This window comes from Cricetulus griseus, chromosome 2, assembly GCF_003668045.3.
Source record: "Cricetulus griseus strain 17A/GY chromosome 2, alternate assembly CriGri-PICRH-1.0, whole genome shotgun sequence".
NCBI lineage: Eukaryota > Metazoa > Chordata > Mammalia > Rodentia > Cricetidae > Cricetulus > Cricetulus griseus.
In genome coordinates, this window is record NC_048595.1 from 315,288,361 (window position 1) to 315,305,617 (window position 17,257).

At 35.4% G+C, this 17,257-nt stretch overlaps 1 protein-coding gene across 1 annotated transcript in view; it reads left to right on the top strand.

The window, feature by feature from the left end:
• Cert1 (ceramide transporter 1) overlaps positions 1–17,257 on the top strand; it is a 95,593-nt gene that overhangs the window by 64,026 nt on the left and 14,310 nt on the right. The window contains exons 6-11 of the mRNA NM_001244026.1: positions 2,629–2,712; positions 7,226–7,383; positions 9,774–9,866; positions 12,011–12,097; positions 13,984–14,076; positions 14,575–14,652. Coding sequence (NP_001230955.1) covers positions 2,629–2,712; positions 7,226–7,383; positions 9,774–9,866; positions 12,011–12,097; positions 13,984–14,076; positions 14,575–14,652 — 593 coding nt within the window. The remainder of the gene's footprint in view (positions 1–2,628; positions 2,713–7,225; positions 7,384–9,773; positions 9,867–12,010; positions 12,098–13,983; positions 14,077–14,574; positions 14,653–17,257) is intronic.

A 17,257-nucleotide genomic window follows, 5' to 3' on the forward strand; every position in this document is an offset into this window, starting at 1 on the left:
TGAGAATATATTTAATCTTGGCACAAAAGTATATTGAAGACTTAGAATGCTAAAAATGGAAAAATGTCAGATAATGATATCATTTGGCTATATAGAAATCAGTATACAATGTTACTCAATAGTAGTGGCTTATGATTTGAAAATATGAGTAACAAAAATTTTATGTGTGAATAAAGTATTTTTCATTCTGATTCTTACCCTTGGTCAAGAAAGATTAAAGCAGTCTCTTTCCATGAGATGGTTTCCTATAGAACCAAAAGTACTCCTGCAATAAAGAAACAGACAATTTGAATGATAATAAAGATGATTCCTTCTGTAGAAAAGTCCTCAAAAGATGATACTGGGTAAATAAATATCCCTGTCCACAAAGCTCCTTACCAGGGCAGGGGAGATGGCTCTCAGTTGGTAAAGTCCTTGCTTCCCAGGCATGAGGGCCTGAGTTTTGGGGCTCAACAACCATGTAAAAAGCCAAGCCAAAGAGATTCAAGTACATGTGGAGTTGTGTGTATATGTATGCCTAATCCATAGAGGTCAGAGACAGATGGGTCCCTTGAACTCATTGGCCAGCCAGTCTGGCTAACCTGTGAGTGCTTGGTTCAGTTAGAAACCTTGTCTGAAAAGATAAGGAAGAAAGCAACAGTAGAAGACATCTGACATTGACTCCTGGCCTCCACATGTGTACCAGCATGTAGACATGCACATGTGTGTGTTTGCTCACAAATAAACATACACAATAAATCACTTGATATCAGAAGTATTTGGGGCTTATTTTAAATTATAAAATAGATGCATAGATAAAGTGGGAAGTCTGGAAGAGAGCCCTAGATTAGACAGAAAATTTATGTTGTATTTATACTTTATACAGATAATGTAAAGATAATTTTATGTAATATTTTTAGGATACATGGGGTCAGGAACTTTCAACTTGTTGCATCTTGTTAGCACTCACTAAGTTTTGGATTTTGGAGGATTTGGAGTTTTAAGTATTCATATTAAAAAATGTAAAATAAAGAGGGTCTGACAAAGGGTGGGGGGATCATGAGTCGGTGCTGGTCCTGTCTCAAAACTAAAGGGGTCATTAAAAGCTTGATGAAAGGGGGGTGAGGGGGCGAAGGGAGGACTTGGGGGGAAAGGAGGAAGGGGAAACTGGTCAGGATGTAAAAAAAAATAAAAATAATTTTTTTAATTGGCAAAAAAGCTTGACGAAAGGAAAGGGCAAAATAGTTGAGAGCTGAGGTTTTGGAAATAAGTATTATAAACAGAATGTATGTAACAGAAACAAAGCATATTGAGCAGTAGAAAAGGGAATAGTGTACATGAAAGAGAGAAAGAAAGAAAGAAAGAAAGAAAGAAAGAAAGAAAGAAAGAAAGAAAGAAAGAAAGAGGAGCCAGGCATGGAGATGTACGCCTTTAATCCCAGCACTCGGGAGGCAGAGGCGAGTGGATCCCTTGAGTTTGAGGCCAGCCTGGTTTACAGTGCGAGTTCCAGGATGGCCAGAGCTATTACAGAGAGAAACTCTGTCTGGAAAAACCAAAAATAATAATAATAATAATAATAATAATAATAATAATAATAATAATAATAATAATGATAATAATAATAATAGGTACACAGAAAGAATACCATATGTTGTTTGCAAGTTTTAATCGTTTGGAATTGGAGAAATTAAAAGGGATATCTAGGCACACGTACACCTTGAAATAAATGAAAATTGACATCACATCTACAAGTATTTCCCTGTATATAAAGAAATAGCAGATTAGAGAATTCCCAGAGGATACAGAAGGTATCTCACTTTACAGCTGTCAGTTCTTCTAGGCCTCTTCAAATTGGTTATATCTGTATATGTGTGGGTGGGTGGGTGGCCATACATGTGCATAGTGCCTGTGTTGAGGTCATAGGACAGCTTGGGGGAGCTGGTTATCTACATCCACCATGTGAGTTGTTAGGAATGTACTCTGTTTGTCAGGCCTGGTGGCAAGTGCTTTCACCTTGTCAGACCCTTCTAGGACTATTACAGAGTCATAAAATGACCATGGTGAAGGTAGAAACTGATAGGAAAACTGCCTCAGGGTTTCTACTGCTGTGAAGAGATAATATGACCACACAACGCTTATAAAGGAATGGGGTGGGCTTACTTACAAGTTCAGAGATTCAGTCCATTATCTTCATGATGGGATATGGCGGCATGCAGGCAGATGTGGTGCTGGAGAAGTAGCTGAGAGTCCTACATCTTTCAGGCAACAAGAAGTGGTCTGAGACAAACTGAGTAGTATCTTGAGCATATATGAAACATCAAAGCCCGCCTCCACAGTGATACCCTTCCTCCAACAAGACCACACCTACTCCACAAGGCCATACCTCCTAATAGTGTCACTCCTTTTGGGGGCCATTTTCTTTTAAACCACAAAGACTAAAAGGTAAAATAAAGTATAACTCAATAACCATTTTTTTCCACAGATGACAATACATTTTTAAAGTAACATATTTAATATTATTCTACAACATGGCTATTAAACATATCTTGATAACCAGTGAAAGCGCAGAAGATGAATAAGAGTTTATTCTCAATTGAACATAAGAATAAACCAGTTTTCATTGTAATAACCTTAAATATTTTTATTTAGTGGTAGAAGATGATGAAGATGACTTCCCTACAACTCGTTCTGATGGAGACTTTTTGCACAATACCAATGGTAATAAGGAAAAATGTAAGTAACACCTTTTCTCCCTTGATTGGATGTAATATATTTTGTGAGATTATATAATAGCTATATGTCTAAGAATAATTCCTGAGTAATTTTTAAAAGCAATGGAATTCCTAGAATCCAAAGTTTAAAATATCTTTGTAGAAAAGCCATGTGGGTAAAATATACATCTTGGTATCATGTAATAATGGCTTGCTGTCTAGCAAAGGCTCATTCCAAATTCCAAATAATAACCTCATTTCATTAGTATTGGCAAAGTTAGTTGCTTGTACTGAAAGATTTTATTCTTAGGGGTTGGAAAGTACTATTACGGAGTTTGATTTCAATATTCCATTTGAATGTCATTTCTCTCTGTTTAATGTCTTGTTCTCCACCTGATAAACTGGTATTGAAACTCTTTGATGAGTTATTAGAGGAAACTTAAGTACAAGCTTTTCATTTCTATGAAGTGTAAATTGTAACTCTGCTTTAACATCTACCTAAGAAAATGCTAAAGTGGATTTCTAGTCTTTTAAGATAAATGTAAGTTTTGTGAAAATCTAATCTAAGTATTTATTTTTTGCTAAAATTATAAAAGAATATAAAGGAAAATCTATCAGTTGCTTATTTTCCAGTTGTTTGTTAAGCTGTTTTGTTTATGGAAGTAATTTTCTGTTTTATAGATCATACTAGAATATCCCATTATTGATGCTAAAGTTTATTGTTTCTCTTCCTATCTTTCCGTTCTTCCTCAGTTCTTATTTCGTTATGATTATCTCCTTACAACATACTGCCCACTTCTTGTGTAAAAGTCCAACTTAATATTATAACTTACTATAAAAGTTGTCCTTGTAATTTAAAATTAGAGTCTTAAAGCCTATCAAGTCATCCAGTGTCTCTATAATATTGATGGTTTGGAAATATTGAAGATTGGGAAGTTTCTTTGGGTTATATTTTAATGTCACTGAATAATATGTTATAATAGAAAAAGTGCCTTATTTGAATGTTGAAAAATCACTAAAAGAAGTTTTAAAGCTGTCAGCCTAATGATTCATCCCATATATGCTCAGCTATGTCACATGCTTTCCCAAAAGAGAATAGGTCATTTTTTTTTTTTAGATAGTGAAGTGAGAATTTATAGATTCAGTAATATTGTATTAAGGAATATAGCCTAAAGTAATTGTATTGTGCTATCAAGAAAGTAATTAATGGAGCTGGCAAGATGGCTCCTGTCTTAGTTAGGGTTTCTATTGCTGCCATGAAACACTGAGACCAAAATGGCAATTTGGGAAGGAAAGGGTTTATTAGGATTGATACCTCCACTGTTCATCATCTAAGAAAGTCAAGAAAGGAACTCAAAGAGGGCAGGAACCTGGTGGTAGGAGCTGATACAAAAACCAAGGAGAGGTTCTGCTTTCTGGCTTGTTCCACAAGACTTGCTCAGTCTGCTTTCTTTTCTTTCTTTTTTATGCATTATTTTTGCCTTCATGTATGTATATGTGAGGATGTGGGACCCACTGGAACTGGAGTTACAGACAGTTGTGAGCTGCCATGTGGGTACTGGGAATTGCTCCTAGGTCCTCTAGAAGAGCAGTCAGTGCTCTTAACCACTGAGCCCTCTCTCTAGCACCCAGCCTGCTTTCTTACAGAATCCAGGACCACCACCAGCCCATGGATGGCACCCATTGATCTCTAATTAAGAAAATGCCTTACAGGCCTGCCTGTGAAGGCATCAGTTTCTTAATTGAGGTTCCCAACACTCAGATAACTTTAGCTTGTGTCAAAAAAAACTATATAGCAATGCTCCCTCAGTAAAGTCCTTGCTGCATAGTATGAGGATCTGTTTGACCCTCAGCGCTCATTTAAAAGAGCAAGGCACAGCAGTTTGCACCTTTAATTCCAGCACTGACGAGGCAGATGAAGAAGGTTCTCTGTAGCATGTTGGTCACTCACTCCAGGCAAATCAGTGAACTCTAGGTTCAGTGAGAGACTTTGTCTCAAAAAATAAGGTAGAAAGCAACTGAGTAAGGCAGACAACATTGAACTCTGTACTACACACATACTCATACATGTGTACCTGCATACATTACATACACAAACATGTATACAAACATACAAATTAAATAGAATTGTATGTAGTGATTATTGAGCTCTTACTGTGTCACTGTCCAGGGACTCTAATACCAAGCTATTTTCTTGGTAAGTTTACATACTGAAAGATGCAACCCATTCCCCTTTCTCATACCCTGTTCCCAGACACTGTCTAACAGACATAATATCTTGACATGAAATCAGAAGACAGCTCTTAGAGAACTGAATAGCCATAGAGAAGACACCTGTAAGGAGAGCTGAGTGGATACCACCATCAGAAAGCTGACCTCAGATCACCCTTCAATCTACTAGTTGAAAGGCTTGCTAGCTCCTTTAGTGTCTAACCCATAAGTGTGAAGGTATCTGTACATTTATAGATATGGATCATGTCTCTATACATTTGAAGATAAGGCTCCTACTTAAAAGGCAGTTACTGGCACACACAAACTAGATAAAGAAACTCAGACAAAGCAGGAAGTTATAATTAGTATCTTCAATAAGAAAACAAAAGTCTTTCAAATTTGAGTCTGTTTGCAAATGCTATCACATCTACAAACAAAGAAATTTTAATATGATCTATACAAAGAAAATTTTAGAGTTTCAGAGTATAGCTCAGGGGCAGAGCACTTTTCTAATATATACAAGGCCCTGGATTTAAGCCCCACATTGCAAAAAGAAAAGTTTTTAAAGAAAAATTAATCCATTTAGAACTATAAATGAATGAGCAAGCAAGGTGTAAGACCAATATAAAATAAGTTATATTGGTATGTGCTATTAACAATGTGCAATGTGTGTATGCATCTGTGTGTGTGTGTGTGTGTGTGTCTGTGTCTGTGTGTCTGTGTGTCTGTGTGTGTCTGTGTGTGTCTGTGTGTGTCTGTGTGTGGGTACCTTCACACCCAGCATGAGTCTTTTGTTTGAGAGATGCAGTGATTAGCTTTGTAGCCCCAAAACTTGCCTTGAGGACTACTTGCCCCTGAGTGATAGAATTATTGGCCTGAGCTAGTATGCTCAGCACATGGATAAATCTTGAAAATGTGTTAAGTAGAACTTTGTCACAACACTGCTTTTATGTGTGTTATATGAAATGTCCAAGAGATATATTGTAGAGGTAGAAAATAGGTCAGCAAGTAGCAGTTTCTAGTAGACTTGATAGTTGTAGGAGAATTTGATTTTGCTGATGCTGATTATACAACAATGAATATACTGAAAACAACTGAATTTTATGAGTGAATTTTATGGGAAGTTTATCTCAATAAAGCCATGTTTTTTAAAATAAACTGCCATGTTTAAATATGGCAGGAGGTAAAGCTCAGTGGTAGAAAACTTGCCTCGCAGACACAAAGCCCCTGGTGATATCCAGCAGAGCCAAAATAAATATGGTTGTATTTTCCAGTATTTTAAGTGAACTCTTATACTCTTTTGCTTGGCTTATGCAATTTAAGATTCCTAGTTGATATATGTGTGTGTGTGTCAGGAGTTGGTTTCTTCTTATTGCCGAGTGATGTTCCATTATATGGATGCACTGTGATTTACTTATCCATTGATGAACAATTGGGTTATGTTGGGGATATTATAAATAAAGCTACTGTAAACATCAAACTTAGAGCTTTGTTCATATAGCTGCATTCCATTACTAGTCCCCAGTCTTTGTGGGTTATTTTGAGTTTTTTTAATTATTTACTCAATGTACTGTATTTTTAGGTTCCTTGATATGTTGTAGATAAAAGTCCATGATTTATGTATGCCATTCATTTTTATCTTTTTGTTGCTTATCTTTTTAACAATGTCTTCAAGAGCAGCAATTTTAAATTTTGATCGAATACTTTATAATTTTGCCCTTTACCCTTATTGTCATAACTACAAATAAGTCTTTTAAGTCAGAGTGTCATTATTTCTTTGTAAATGTTCTAGCTGAATGACTACATATTAGCTATAGAAAATTTCCCCTTTTTGTATCTTAGGATTATTTAAGATCATTTAATACAATGGCTAACCATGGATTAAAATTGTAAAGGTATACATAAAAGTAATTTAATATCTGAATTGGTCTTGGACTTAAATATTTTAAATTTCATATTGTTTTGTTAAATTCTATGGTTTTAAATTTTTGTATAGTTTTAAAATTGTAGATTTTCTAAAATTTAAGGTATCTCAACATAATTTAAGTCCCTCTATACTCAAACATGTCCGAAAATTATTGTGAGTATCACTCCTCCTGCTGACCCTCTAGGTACAGCACAGCAAATGGGTTCAGGAATATAATTCTAGAAAATCTCAAAGCTTTGCTCACAGCACAGTAGGGTTTTTAAATAATGGTCCACAGGAAGAAAGGTACAATCCAAAACCTTGTTCTGATTTGCTAGTTTTATAAATACTTGCTAATATTAAATGTGGTGAGATTATTTCATTTGAATGATTTTCTGTGAATAACTTTCTTTTTCAGTATTTCCACATGTAACCCCCAAAGGAATTAATGGTATAGACTTTAAAGGGGAAGCAATAACTTTTAAAGCAACTACTGCTGGAATCCTTGCTACACTTTCTCATTGTATTGAATTAATGGTAAAACGGGAAGAGAGCTGGCAAAAAAGACATGATAAGGTAAGACTATAATTTCTCTTCATTTTAAAAATAATGTTTAAACTCTGTGTGCTCACTGAATTTCTGAGGGGAAGGACCTCTGGCTGCATAAAATATCAGGGGCTTTTATTTTGACACTTGATCAGAATCCTCACCTCATTTTTAACCAGTGATATGTTCAGTTATTATGTAACATGTTTTCTTGATTACATTTAATGTAAAAATTCTTCAAATATTATTTATGATTATTTGGTTTATATGTACATTTTTATTACTCTCTTTTAGTATATAAAGTTTGAGTCTGTATTTAAGTTATATGAACTAACTTGAAGAGTGATTTAGAAAGTTAAATATTTACTTGTTACATTCATAGCCATTGTTTTCCCTGGTCACTGTGATATCATTTAACATACATTATATTGTTCATATATTTGTCCCATGCTCCATTTTCCCACCTTTATTCAATCATCAGCATTGATAACAATGGTATAACACAAATTTCTAGCTTTTAATGTGAACTATGACTCACTGAATTTGCTTAGTAGGGAAACTTCTGTTTAAAAATCTAACACTTGTAAAATAACCAAGTGCTAAAATTAAAACACACCTTAGAAAATCTTGGTCTGGCTCACACCATCCGTTTTCAGAAGGAACTGAGTCAAGGACATGTCCAAAGGTGCTGGACAGTAAAGTTAAAGCCGATTTTCCTGCTCTGGGTATGTCTGCTCTACATGCCATTCATCAGAAACTGTTGCTGCTTACGGTGTTGGAAGGTCTTTCAGTTTGAGCAAGACACTAAGAAAAGCATCAAGAGCTGTTTTAACACTACCATGATGCAAGATTGAAACAGCACTGTGTATTTAAAAGAGTTCTCATATTTTAGAAGAGAAGAGAGCTGTTCAGAGTTCTCAAGCACGGGCTAGAACTAGCAGTATGCAAACCTTTACCTGATAACACATGTTCCAAGACCCTATGGATGTAAAATCACAAATAGTATCAAATTCCTTATATAATATTTTTTCTATAAATTCATGCCTATGGTAAAATTTAATTTATAAATTAGGCCCAAAAATGATGATGTCTGTATTGATAATTCATGGGAAGTTATCAGTAAATATCTTTTAGGTAACTCATAAAATCAGGAAAGAAGGCACCATGACAATGTGATTTCAGTGATGCTGTTTCCTTCCAAAGTGTTCTTATGCCCTCTGTAAGCTAGGAATAGGGAAATAATAAACAGGAAACAGTCCCTCAAGAAGGTTACACTCTATAAAGCACATTAAATATGTGTTGATAGTAACAGCTACATGATAGAATTGTTTATATTTTTAAACTTAATATGTTCACTCAAGTAGTCTTTAACCAAATTATTATTTATAGTTATCTATAATAATAATTCCTTCTTTAGAAATGTACTTAATTGCTAGCCTAGCATGCTCAGAAAGACTAAAATTCCAACTTTAAAGAAATGTAATTAATATTGTTAAGAAAAATTATGTTTATTGACAATAAGGTGTCCTAGCCTAGCAGAAGAGGGAGGGAGGGAGGAGGGAGGGAGGGGAGGGAGAGGGAGGGAGGGAGGGAGGGAGGGAGGGAGGGAAGAAAGGAAGGAGGGGGGAGGGAGGGAGGATGAATGGGTGTGGGTGTGTAGTAGATTTTAATTTATCCATTAAATTAGCCCAAGTGTCTAAACTTGAAAATACTTAAAGTGAGACAGTAAAGTGTATTTGTATTACATCAGATTTGATTCAGTGACCCATGCTGTGGCAGAAAGGTTCCATTTGGGCCAGTCTTTAAGTTTTTATCTGTAATCTTTAACACTGTTGGCTCTATCTATAAAATGAAAGCGTTAAAATAGGTTATTAGTCCTTTTCAACCCTAAAATACAGTTTTGACCAGCAATAAGAATGATAAATCTCTTTTATAATTTAGTATTGACTGATTAAAAATTGAGTCCTTAAGAAAAAAATTGAGTTCTTTTATTCCTTCTGTTCAATACTTGCTTTTTTTCCCTCCACAACAATAAATAATGGTGTCGGGTGGGGGTAAGTACAGGAGTCTGTAGCCACCGTTTCTCTAGTGCTGATTTATCTTTATTTTAGACACGGACAATTACTTTAACATTTCTTAACCACCTCAGTACTTAATGTTCACAGAGGTGATTTTAACAATGAGTGTAATAGTAGCTTCAGTGTAACGATGTCCCACAGGAAAGTATTTCTTAGGTAGAGGAACATTTGTGTTTCTCACAAGAATTGGTGTTTTTTGTTCTTTTGTTTTATTGTTTTGGTTTGTTTTTTTGCGGGGGGTCAAATTATACAATTTCACAGAAATTGTCCTACAAGTCTTTTCATGGTTATTAAAATGCTCACTAAGTCAGTCTCTTTCTCTCCCTCCCCAAATTTGCTTAGGAAATGGAGAAGAGAAGACGATTAGAGGAAGCATACAAGAATGCAATGGCAGAGCTTAAGAAGAAACCCCGTTTTGGAGGGCCTGATTATGAAGTATGGACTTAGATTGGGGGACCACATCTATCACAGAAGTGACCTTTAATACTTTTATAACCTTTAAATGTTCTAAATATGTAATTGTTTCTCAGGGTTAACTTAATAATGTATATAAATACCAAACTTTTTCTAAAAAAGATTCTTTTTACCATCTATGAAGCTTTATGCATGTTTTTTAAAGAACCCGGTATTTTAAAAGTCTTGTTGAGCTAGACATAGTGGTTCATGCCTATAATTCCAGCACCCAGAGAGGCTAAGGCAGAAGGAGGCTCACTATAAGCTACAAGACTAGAGTAAGAGTCTATTTCAAAATCCTTATTGATTTGTGATTTGCTATCTGAAAGTTTTAAGCTTCCTTATAATGAATCTTTCTTTTGCTACACTTAGTAAGTATTTATACTTAATGATTTCTTCTAAATATATTTAATGCATTCTGGACTGTTTTGTATGTTGTCTTGAGACAGTGCCTGTTGTAGCCTAGGCTGGCCTTGAACTCCTAACCTCCTGCCTCTGCTCCTTCCTCTGCCTCTACCTCTTCTTCTGCCTCTTCAGTTACAGAGATCCTCTGCCTCTAGGATTGCAGCTGTGTACCACCATACCCAATGTGTTGGAGTTTTTAAAAATTACGATAGAACATGGAAATCTATATTTTATTCCAGTGTCATTTGTTGAATGGTCTTTTTTAATATTTAAAAATTTATGTCGTATTTTTTTATGTTTGGCGCTATTTTGACTGCATGTACACGTGTATGCCTGGTGCCCATGAATTCTTAAAAGGGTATGAGATCCCTGAAACTGGAGTTCCAGTTGGTTCTGAGCCATAATGTGGGTGCTGGAAACTATACCTGGATCCTCTGTAAGAACAGCTAGTGCTCTTAAACACTGAGCCATCTCTCCAACCCTATTTGTTGAATATTCTTATTCCATCTATTCAAAGTATACCTTCCTCTTATTTTCTTAATGAAAAATAAATGGACCAGCCTTGGTGACCTGAAATCCCAGTACCTGAGAGTTAGTAGCAAGAAGATCAGGTGTAGGCCACATTGGTCTACATGAGACTCTGTCTCAAATATTTTTTTTAAATATGTAAGTGTATTCCATTTTTTTTAAATCCCTGTGAATTTTAATTCTAAACTGAACCGTTCTCAGCAAAGGAATGTAATTCATTGGTAGAATGCTCACCTAGCATATACTGGATCCCAAGTTCAAGTCTGTCTTTATACTTTTCTTCATTCTTTTTGAAGTTTTAAGCTATATGTATGGGCAGGTATGGTGGCTAGAGGTTGACATCATGTGTCTTCTGTCAATCTCTACCTCACTTTTTTAGACAGAGTTTCTCACTGAGCCCAGAGCTCACTATTTTGACTAGATTGGCAGAACAGCAAAGCCCAAGATACCTGTCTCTATCCGCTAAAGTTGGGGTTGCAGGCATGTGCCTCTGAGCCCAGCTTTTATATGGGTGCTGAGTATCTGAACCCAGGTTCCCATTGCATGCTTTACACAGTAGCTATATTCCCAGCCCTGTTTCCTCAACTTTAATTATCTTGTTCATAGTCATTTAATTATGAACATGAGTATGGCCAAATGTAACACTATAGGCAATAAAAGTTCAATTTCAAGTAAATCATATACTATAAAATGTTGTTAATGGTTTTTTTTCCACCCTTATAAAATTGAAATTCTTAGCTCACAGGCCATAGAAAAGTAGAAAGCAGACTGAATTCAGACAGTTCAGTACACCGTGAAACAGGATTAGCCAGTTTGCAGTAAATGTACCTGATATGGTGGCTTGAATCTATAATTCCAGTATCAGGAAGCTGAGAATCGAAGATTGCTGCCAAATGTGAAGCAGCAGAGTGAGTTTTGGGACAATGTAGTGTACAAAGTAAGACCCTGTTTCATAAAAACAAACAAAAAATATAGAGGATGAGTTATTTAATTATAATACTCATGATTTGGGGGGTTACCACTGTGGTTAATACTATACTAGTGTGCTTCCTGATCCACAAATATTTGCTCAACAAATGTGTATTAGGTCAGTTTTCAGCTTTCTCCTCTCAGAAGTAATATCAAAGTTGTCAATGTTTCTGCTTCTTCAAATAAATGAAGTATTTGCTGTTTGTTTCCTGTCTATTATCTAGGAAGGTCCGAACAGTCTGATTAATGAGGAGGAGTTCTTTGATGCTGTTGAAGCTGCTCTTGACAGACAAGATAAAATAGAGGAACAGGTACATCTATCCCATTCCAAATACCACAGGTGTTTCTTGATGTGTTTTTGTAGAATTGGAAAACTAAATATAACCAAAGTATTAACTATCTTAAGTGTTAAAGAATCTTTGTGAATCAGTTCTTTTACATTTTAATTTCCAAACAAAAAAGCCAATAATTAGTCAAAAGAGGTATACATAGTTAATATGAACTTAAGTTGAAATGTTCTGCCTACTAACTCTATTACTCTTAAAGAATTCAGCCTTAACCATTCTGAGATCAGAAGAGTTTCTCTGAATGTCTTCTCAAATAGCATCAGCATTCACAGGCGTAAGAGATTTTGTTTTTAGTGTTAGTACCATCCAGCTTTTATTATAAGCTCATTTATTGCCTTTTCAGCCTTCACTTTCAGTTCTTCCTCACCATTACTTTGCTTAGTCTTTTGTAGTCATCATTGAAATCACAGCACTTATATCCAGCTTCTGAAAGAACTTTTAAATATGCAAATTGCAATTTTAAGATTAATTTGATTCCTGGCTATTATAATTCAGTTCCTTGTTTTACCACCAGATGGTACTAAAGGGTAAATTTTACTTACTCATCTCTCTTTGACTCCCCCCCCCTTCAAGCCGTTTTATTTATAATAGAAACTGCCTCCTGAGGCAAGTGTAACTATCCTGGATGGGGAGTATCAGTTTACTAGACTAAGTAGCCAGGAGTAACTCCTTCATGATATATAACTTATCTGTTTCTTATATTTTTCTGCATATTTTTAAGTCAGTGATTTAAAAGTTCATTTCATATTAACCTGTAAAGTTTAGTGCTTATTTGTTTTTTTGTTTTGTTTACTCAAAAGATGCTACACTGCATTCAGTTAAGAATAGGAACTTCCAGCTCCCAATAAATGTGTACTTTTGGGAGCCTAAAATAGTTCTTAGAAGCCTGAAGTAGCATCATGTTGTTGTTTGTTTTCTAAAATGTGTTAGTTTGGGATTAATAGTGAACTCATTATAGCCAGCCTTTTTCTTCATTTCATATCTCTGTCAATGTGGCAAAGATAGAAATGGTGTGAAAATACTATAAAGTAGTGAGCATCAGTGGTCCATAAGAGCAGTCCACGCATTCAAATCACTTCCCTCTCTGTTCTCAGTCTGTGATCTTCAGCATTTCAAAAAAGCCACTGTAGTTTAAATTATTTGCAAACAAAGTAGAAGATACATGAAATGAATTGGTCAACAAGACAGCATGAATAGAAATTACCCTGTCTTCTGTGTAGTTAAAAGATGAGTGCAAACAAACACAGTAGTACATTACTTTTAATAAATATGTATTTGGATGTGTGAAAAGAAATCAGATAGACTGAAGAAGAGGTAGGAAGTCAAGTGTCAGGTTACCAGGAGTTAGATACTGAGATAAAGCAGACTGCTTTCATGGAAAGGAGATAGAATCACATACATGAAATGATCTTAAGAACCTAGAAGGGAAGCAATCAGTAATAATGCTTCTAATGATGCCAGTCTGTGGACCAGACCTACTGGTCCTGTATGTACTAGAATTATTGAAATGATTTGACCAAAGCTTAGATAAAAGAAATTTAGCAGTGATACTAACCTTGACTCAAGAGAATTGATACTGACCAAGTAGTGGGTGAGTGGGTGCTGGCTGGGAGCAATAGAAAAGCTTTTTCCTAATCTATTCTAGTATCTGTAGAGTAGAAAGAAACTGATGTGGGAACTGTGAAGTGTGTGTCAGGATTGAGCAAAGCTGCGTCTGTAGAGTAGCTTCCTAATTGAGTAATTATTGCTAATGTGTTTACTAATAAAATGTTAGTTCCAGGTTATAGAAGCCATTTGTAGGCTGCAAAATTACTTCAGAAGCATCTCAATCTAGCATATGTTTTTCTTAGTCACAGAGCGAGAAGGTCAGGTTACACTGGCCTACACCTTTGCCATCTGGAGATGCCTTTTCTTCTGTTGGGACCCATAGATTTGTACAAAAGGTAAGCAAATGACAGTTTATTGAAAGAATGCCTGCATTCCTCACTGTTCATGGTACGATCCTGTAGTATAAGTTTTCTCGTCTCTTCACAAATTTAATAGTAAGGGTTTTTTTTATATTGTTATATTCCCTATCCAATCTCCAAAACAATTTATAAATCGTGTTCTGAACATACATGCTTTGTTTTTTTATTTATGGTGAAATGGAAGGGTAAGGATAGGGAGTGGATAGTGGGAAATAGTTACTACAGTGCAGCAGGAAAATTGCTTCCTTTGGTGAGGTTAAGTACTTTGTATTTTTTTGGACATACTTCATTCTTTTTGGAATGAGTTTGGAGCATAATACATAATAGGTGCGTGAAGTCAGCACTTGTTGCTGTGCCTGTTTCATATAGTGCTTTGTTTTCTCTTTCTTTATCTTGTGTTTGCAAGTTGGTACTGAATGCTCTGTTGTGCCTTTGTTCTGATTACTTGGTTTTTTCTTTGTCTGTCTCTGGTAGCCCTATAGTCGCTCTTCCTCCATGTCTTCCATTGATCTAGTCAGTGCCTCTGACGATGTTCACAGATTCAGCTCCCAGGTACTGTACGAATATATAGAGTGGACTTGAGTCTTTCTTGCTGTATTTCTGCCTGCTTGCCCAGTTCTTAGCACTCTATTGATCGGACCACATGTTTTGGTTTTGAATTTTAAATAGTCACAAACGTTTAAAAGGCTTTTCTTAACTTCTAAATAATTCTCCTTTGTCAGTATTGCATGTGCCCTTTATGTTGTATCCTCTACTATGATTCCTTTGGAATTTTATCTTAAGCAGGTAGTACTCAGAAAAATTTCAGTTGAATTAAAATATATATAAGGAACCTGGTTTTTCATTCTTCACATAATGATGGTATTTCTCCAGGTTCAACAACCTTTATGGATATGGATTATAGGATATGCTGTATCATAAAAGTGGATTTTAACACTCTCACTTTTGTTCTAATTTTAAATGTCTGTGATGTTTAGAAAAGAAATAATTTTAATAAAGGTCATCTCATTACTGTTATAATACTAAATTCATTGAACAGGCTATATTTTCTTCAAATTAACTGTGACTACTGTAGGTTAATATCACTGTATATCTGCTAAATCTTTAGGAGTTGGTTCTAACTATTTCTAATCACTAAGGGATTGGGAATTTAAGATAGTAAACTGAATGTACAGTCTCTGCCCTCAAAGTAAGATTAGTTTGCCAGAGGAATTTTTTTTTTTTTAGTGTAAACATTGTTTAAACACTTTTTGTTTCCTTTTTCATAGTTCTGGGGATTAATCCCATAGCCTTAACATGCTAGGCATTCTCTGTGCCACTCAGCTTCATTTCCAGTCCTTAGAAACTTTTAAGGTTTTTAATTTTCAAATCTTTGCTATTCAGTTTTGTATTTTTGTGGGTGGTTGTATTTTTTGGATTATAGTATGTTACAAACCTGAGCTGTCTAGTCACAGTGACTGGTTGTAAATCCTGCCTGTGTCATTTGGGTAAGCTATGTAGCTTCTCTGTATACAGCTTCTGTGATTTAGCTAGAATCTGGCCTTTTTCTGGCATTCTTGTAACATGACTGATGTGAGCTGATCAGACTTACTGTATGTCTTTTCCTTGGTGACTCCAATGAAACTTTCTAAAAGTCATAACTTAAGACAGATTTCAGTTATGTTACCTATACAAGTTAAGTCTGCATTTATTTTTACTGCAATAGAGAAAAAAGACTTACAAATGCATACTTTTTACAGCCTTTTGCCTTGAATATCTTTGAGAAAATATTTAGCAGTTCTTGATCAGAAATTACACATAACTAGATATCCTTGTCACTTATTACTTATTATTGCATGCCTTTTAAAAATACATATTCACAGAGTAACAAAAGTAGATTAATACCAGGGCGCTTTGGTTTATTCTGCTAAACCCTATTTTTCATTAAAACAGTTATTTTAGAGGTGGTGAGCTAGCATAGTTGCTGAAGAGCTTCCTGCAAAACATGAGGGCCTTTGTCCACTTTCTTTGTCCACAACTCTTCATATTCCACATAAAAAGGAAGGTGTGGTGGCATGCGTTTAGGAGTCCCTATGCTGTCAGACCCATTGGGCTCACTGATAGCCAATCTAGTCTATGTGGCAAGTTCCAGCATGGTGAGAGACCCTGTTTTACAAAAAAAGGTGGCTAGGACCTAAGGCACAATATGTAAGGTTTGTTCTTTGGCTACAACAGCATTTACACACATGTATACTCACACAGAAAAGTAATAAATTCGCAGACTGACTGAAATCTACCATTATTGAAATGTTGGAATATGTAAATAAAAGCATATGGGCTAAGACAAAGGAAAAATGTAAAGCTGTGATAAAGGATGGCTGAGAATTTTGGCTTCAGAACTCAGACCTGAGCCTTAAGCTATAGAGCCAGGCAATAGCTGAAAGCTTTCAAATGTGTAACCCTATTTTTGTAAGACTTTGCAAAAATTTTAGCCTACTTGTATACATAACATTTTTGTAACTTGTGTACATAAATCAAGACAAATTAAGTTTTCTGGTAGATTTTTTGCTAATATATGGTGCTATATCAGGTCCTGTTTTGGTTACTAGTAACTAAATTAAATTTGGTACATTTTACCGTTTTTTGCATACCGAATAGACTTAAGTTTATTTAGGATAAGTTCTTGGGTTAATTATTAACATTTGAAACATGTTTTGTTATATTACCTTATAGAATGCATGTATTAGGTAGCCAAAGTCTTCTTTTTGTAAGTAATTGAAAAAATAAGGCAGTTTGTTATCACTGACAGTAATTTGGCAAGGATGGGGTTATAGGTGAGTAGGAGAACACTTGCACAGCATGTATAAAGCCCTGGTTAAACCCCCAGCACCAGTTAACAAAAACAAAATATTGCCAAAACGTTACTGAAGCATAATGTTATGATCAGTTCATATTCATTCTTTCATTTTTAAAATGTCCCTACTGGGCAGGCACGATAGCTGTGGCCAAAAGGAACTTTGTTGTACAACCCAGAGAACCTGCGTATGTTCCCCTAAACCCACAATGGGAAGAGATAACCAGCTCTTGGAAGTTTTCTTCTGCTCTCACATATGTACCAGCACATGCATAACACACATACACACACAAATAATAATGAATTTTATTTAAAAATTAAGAG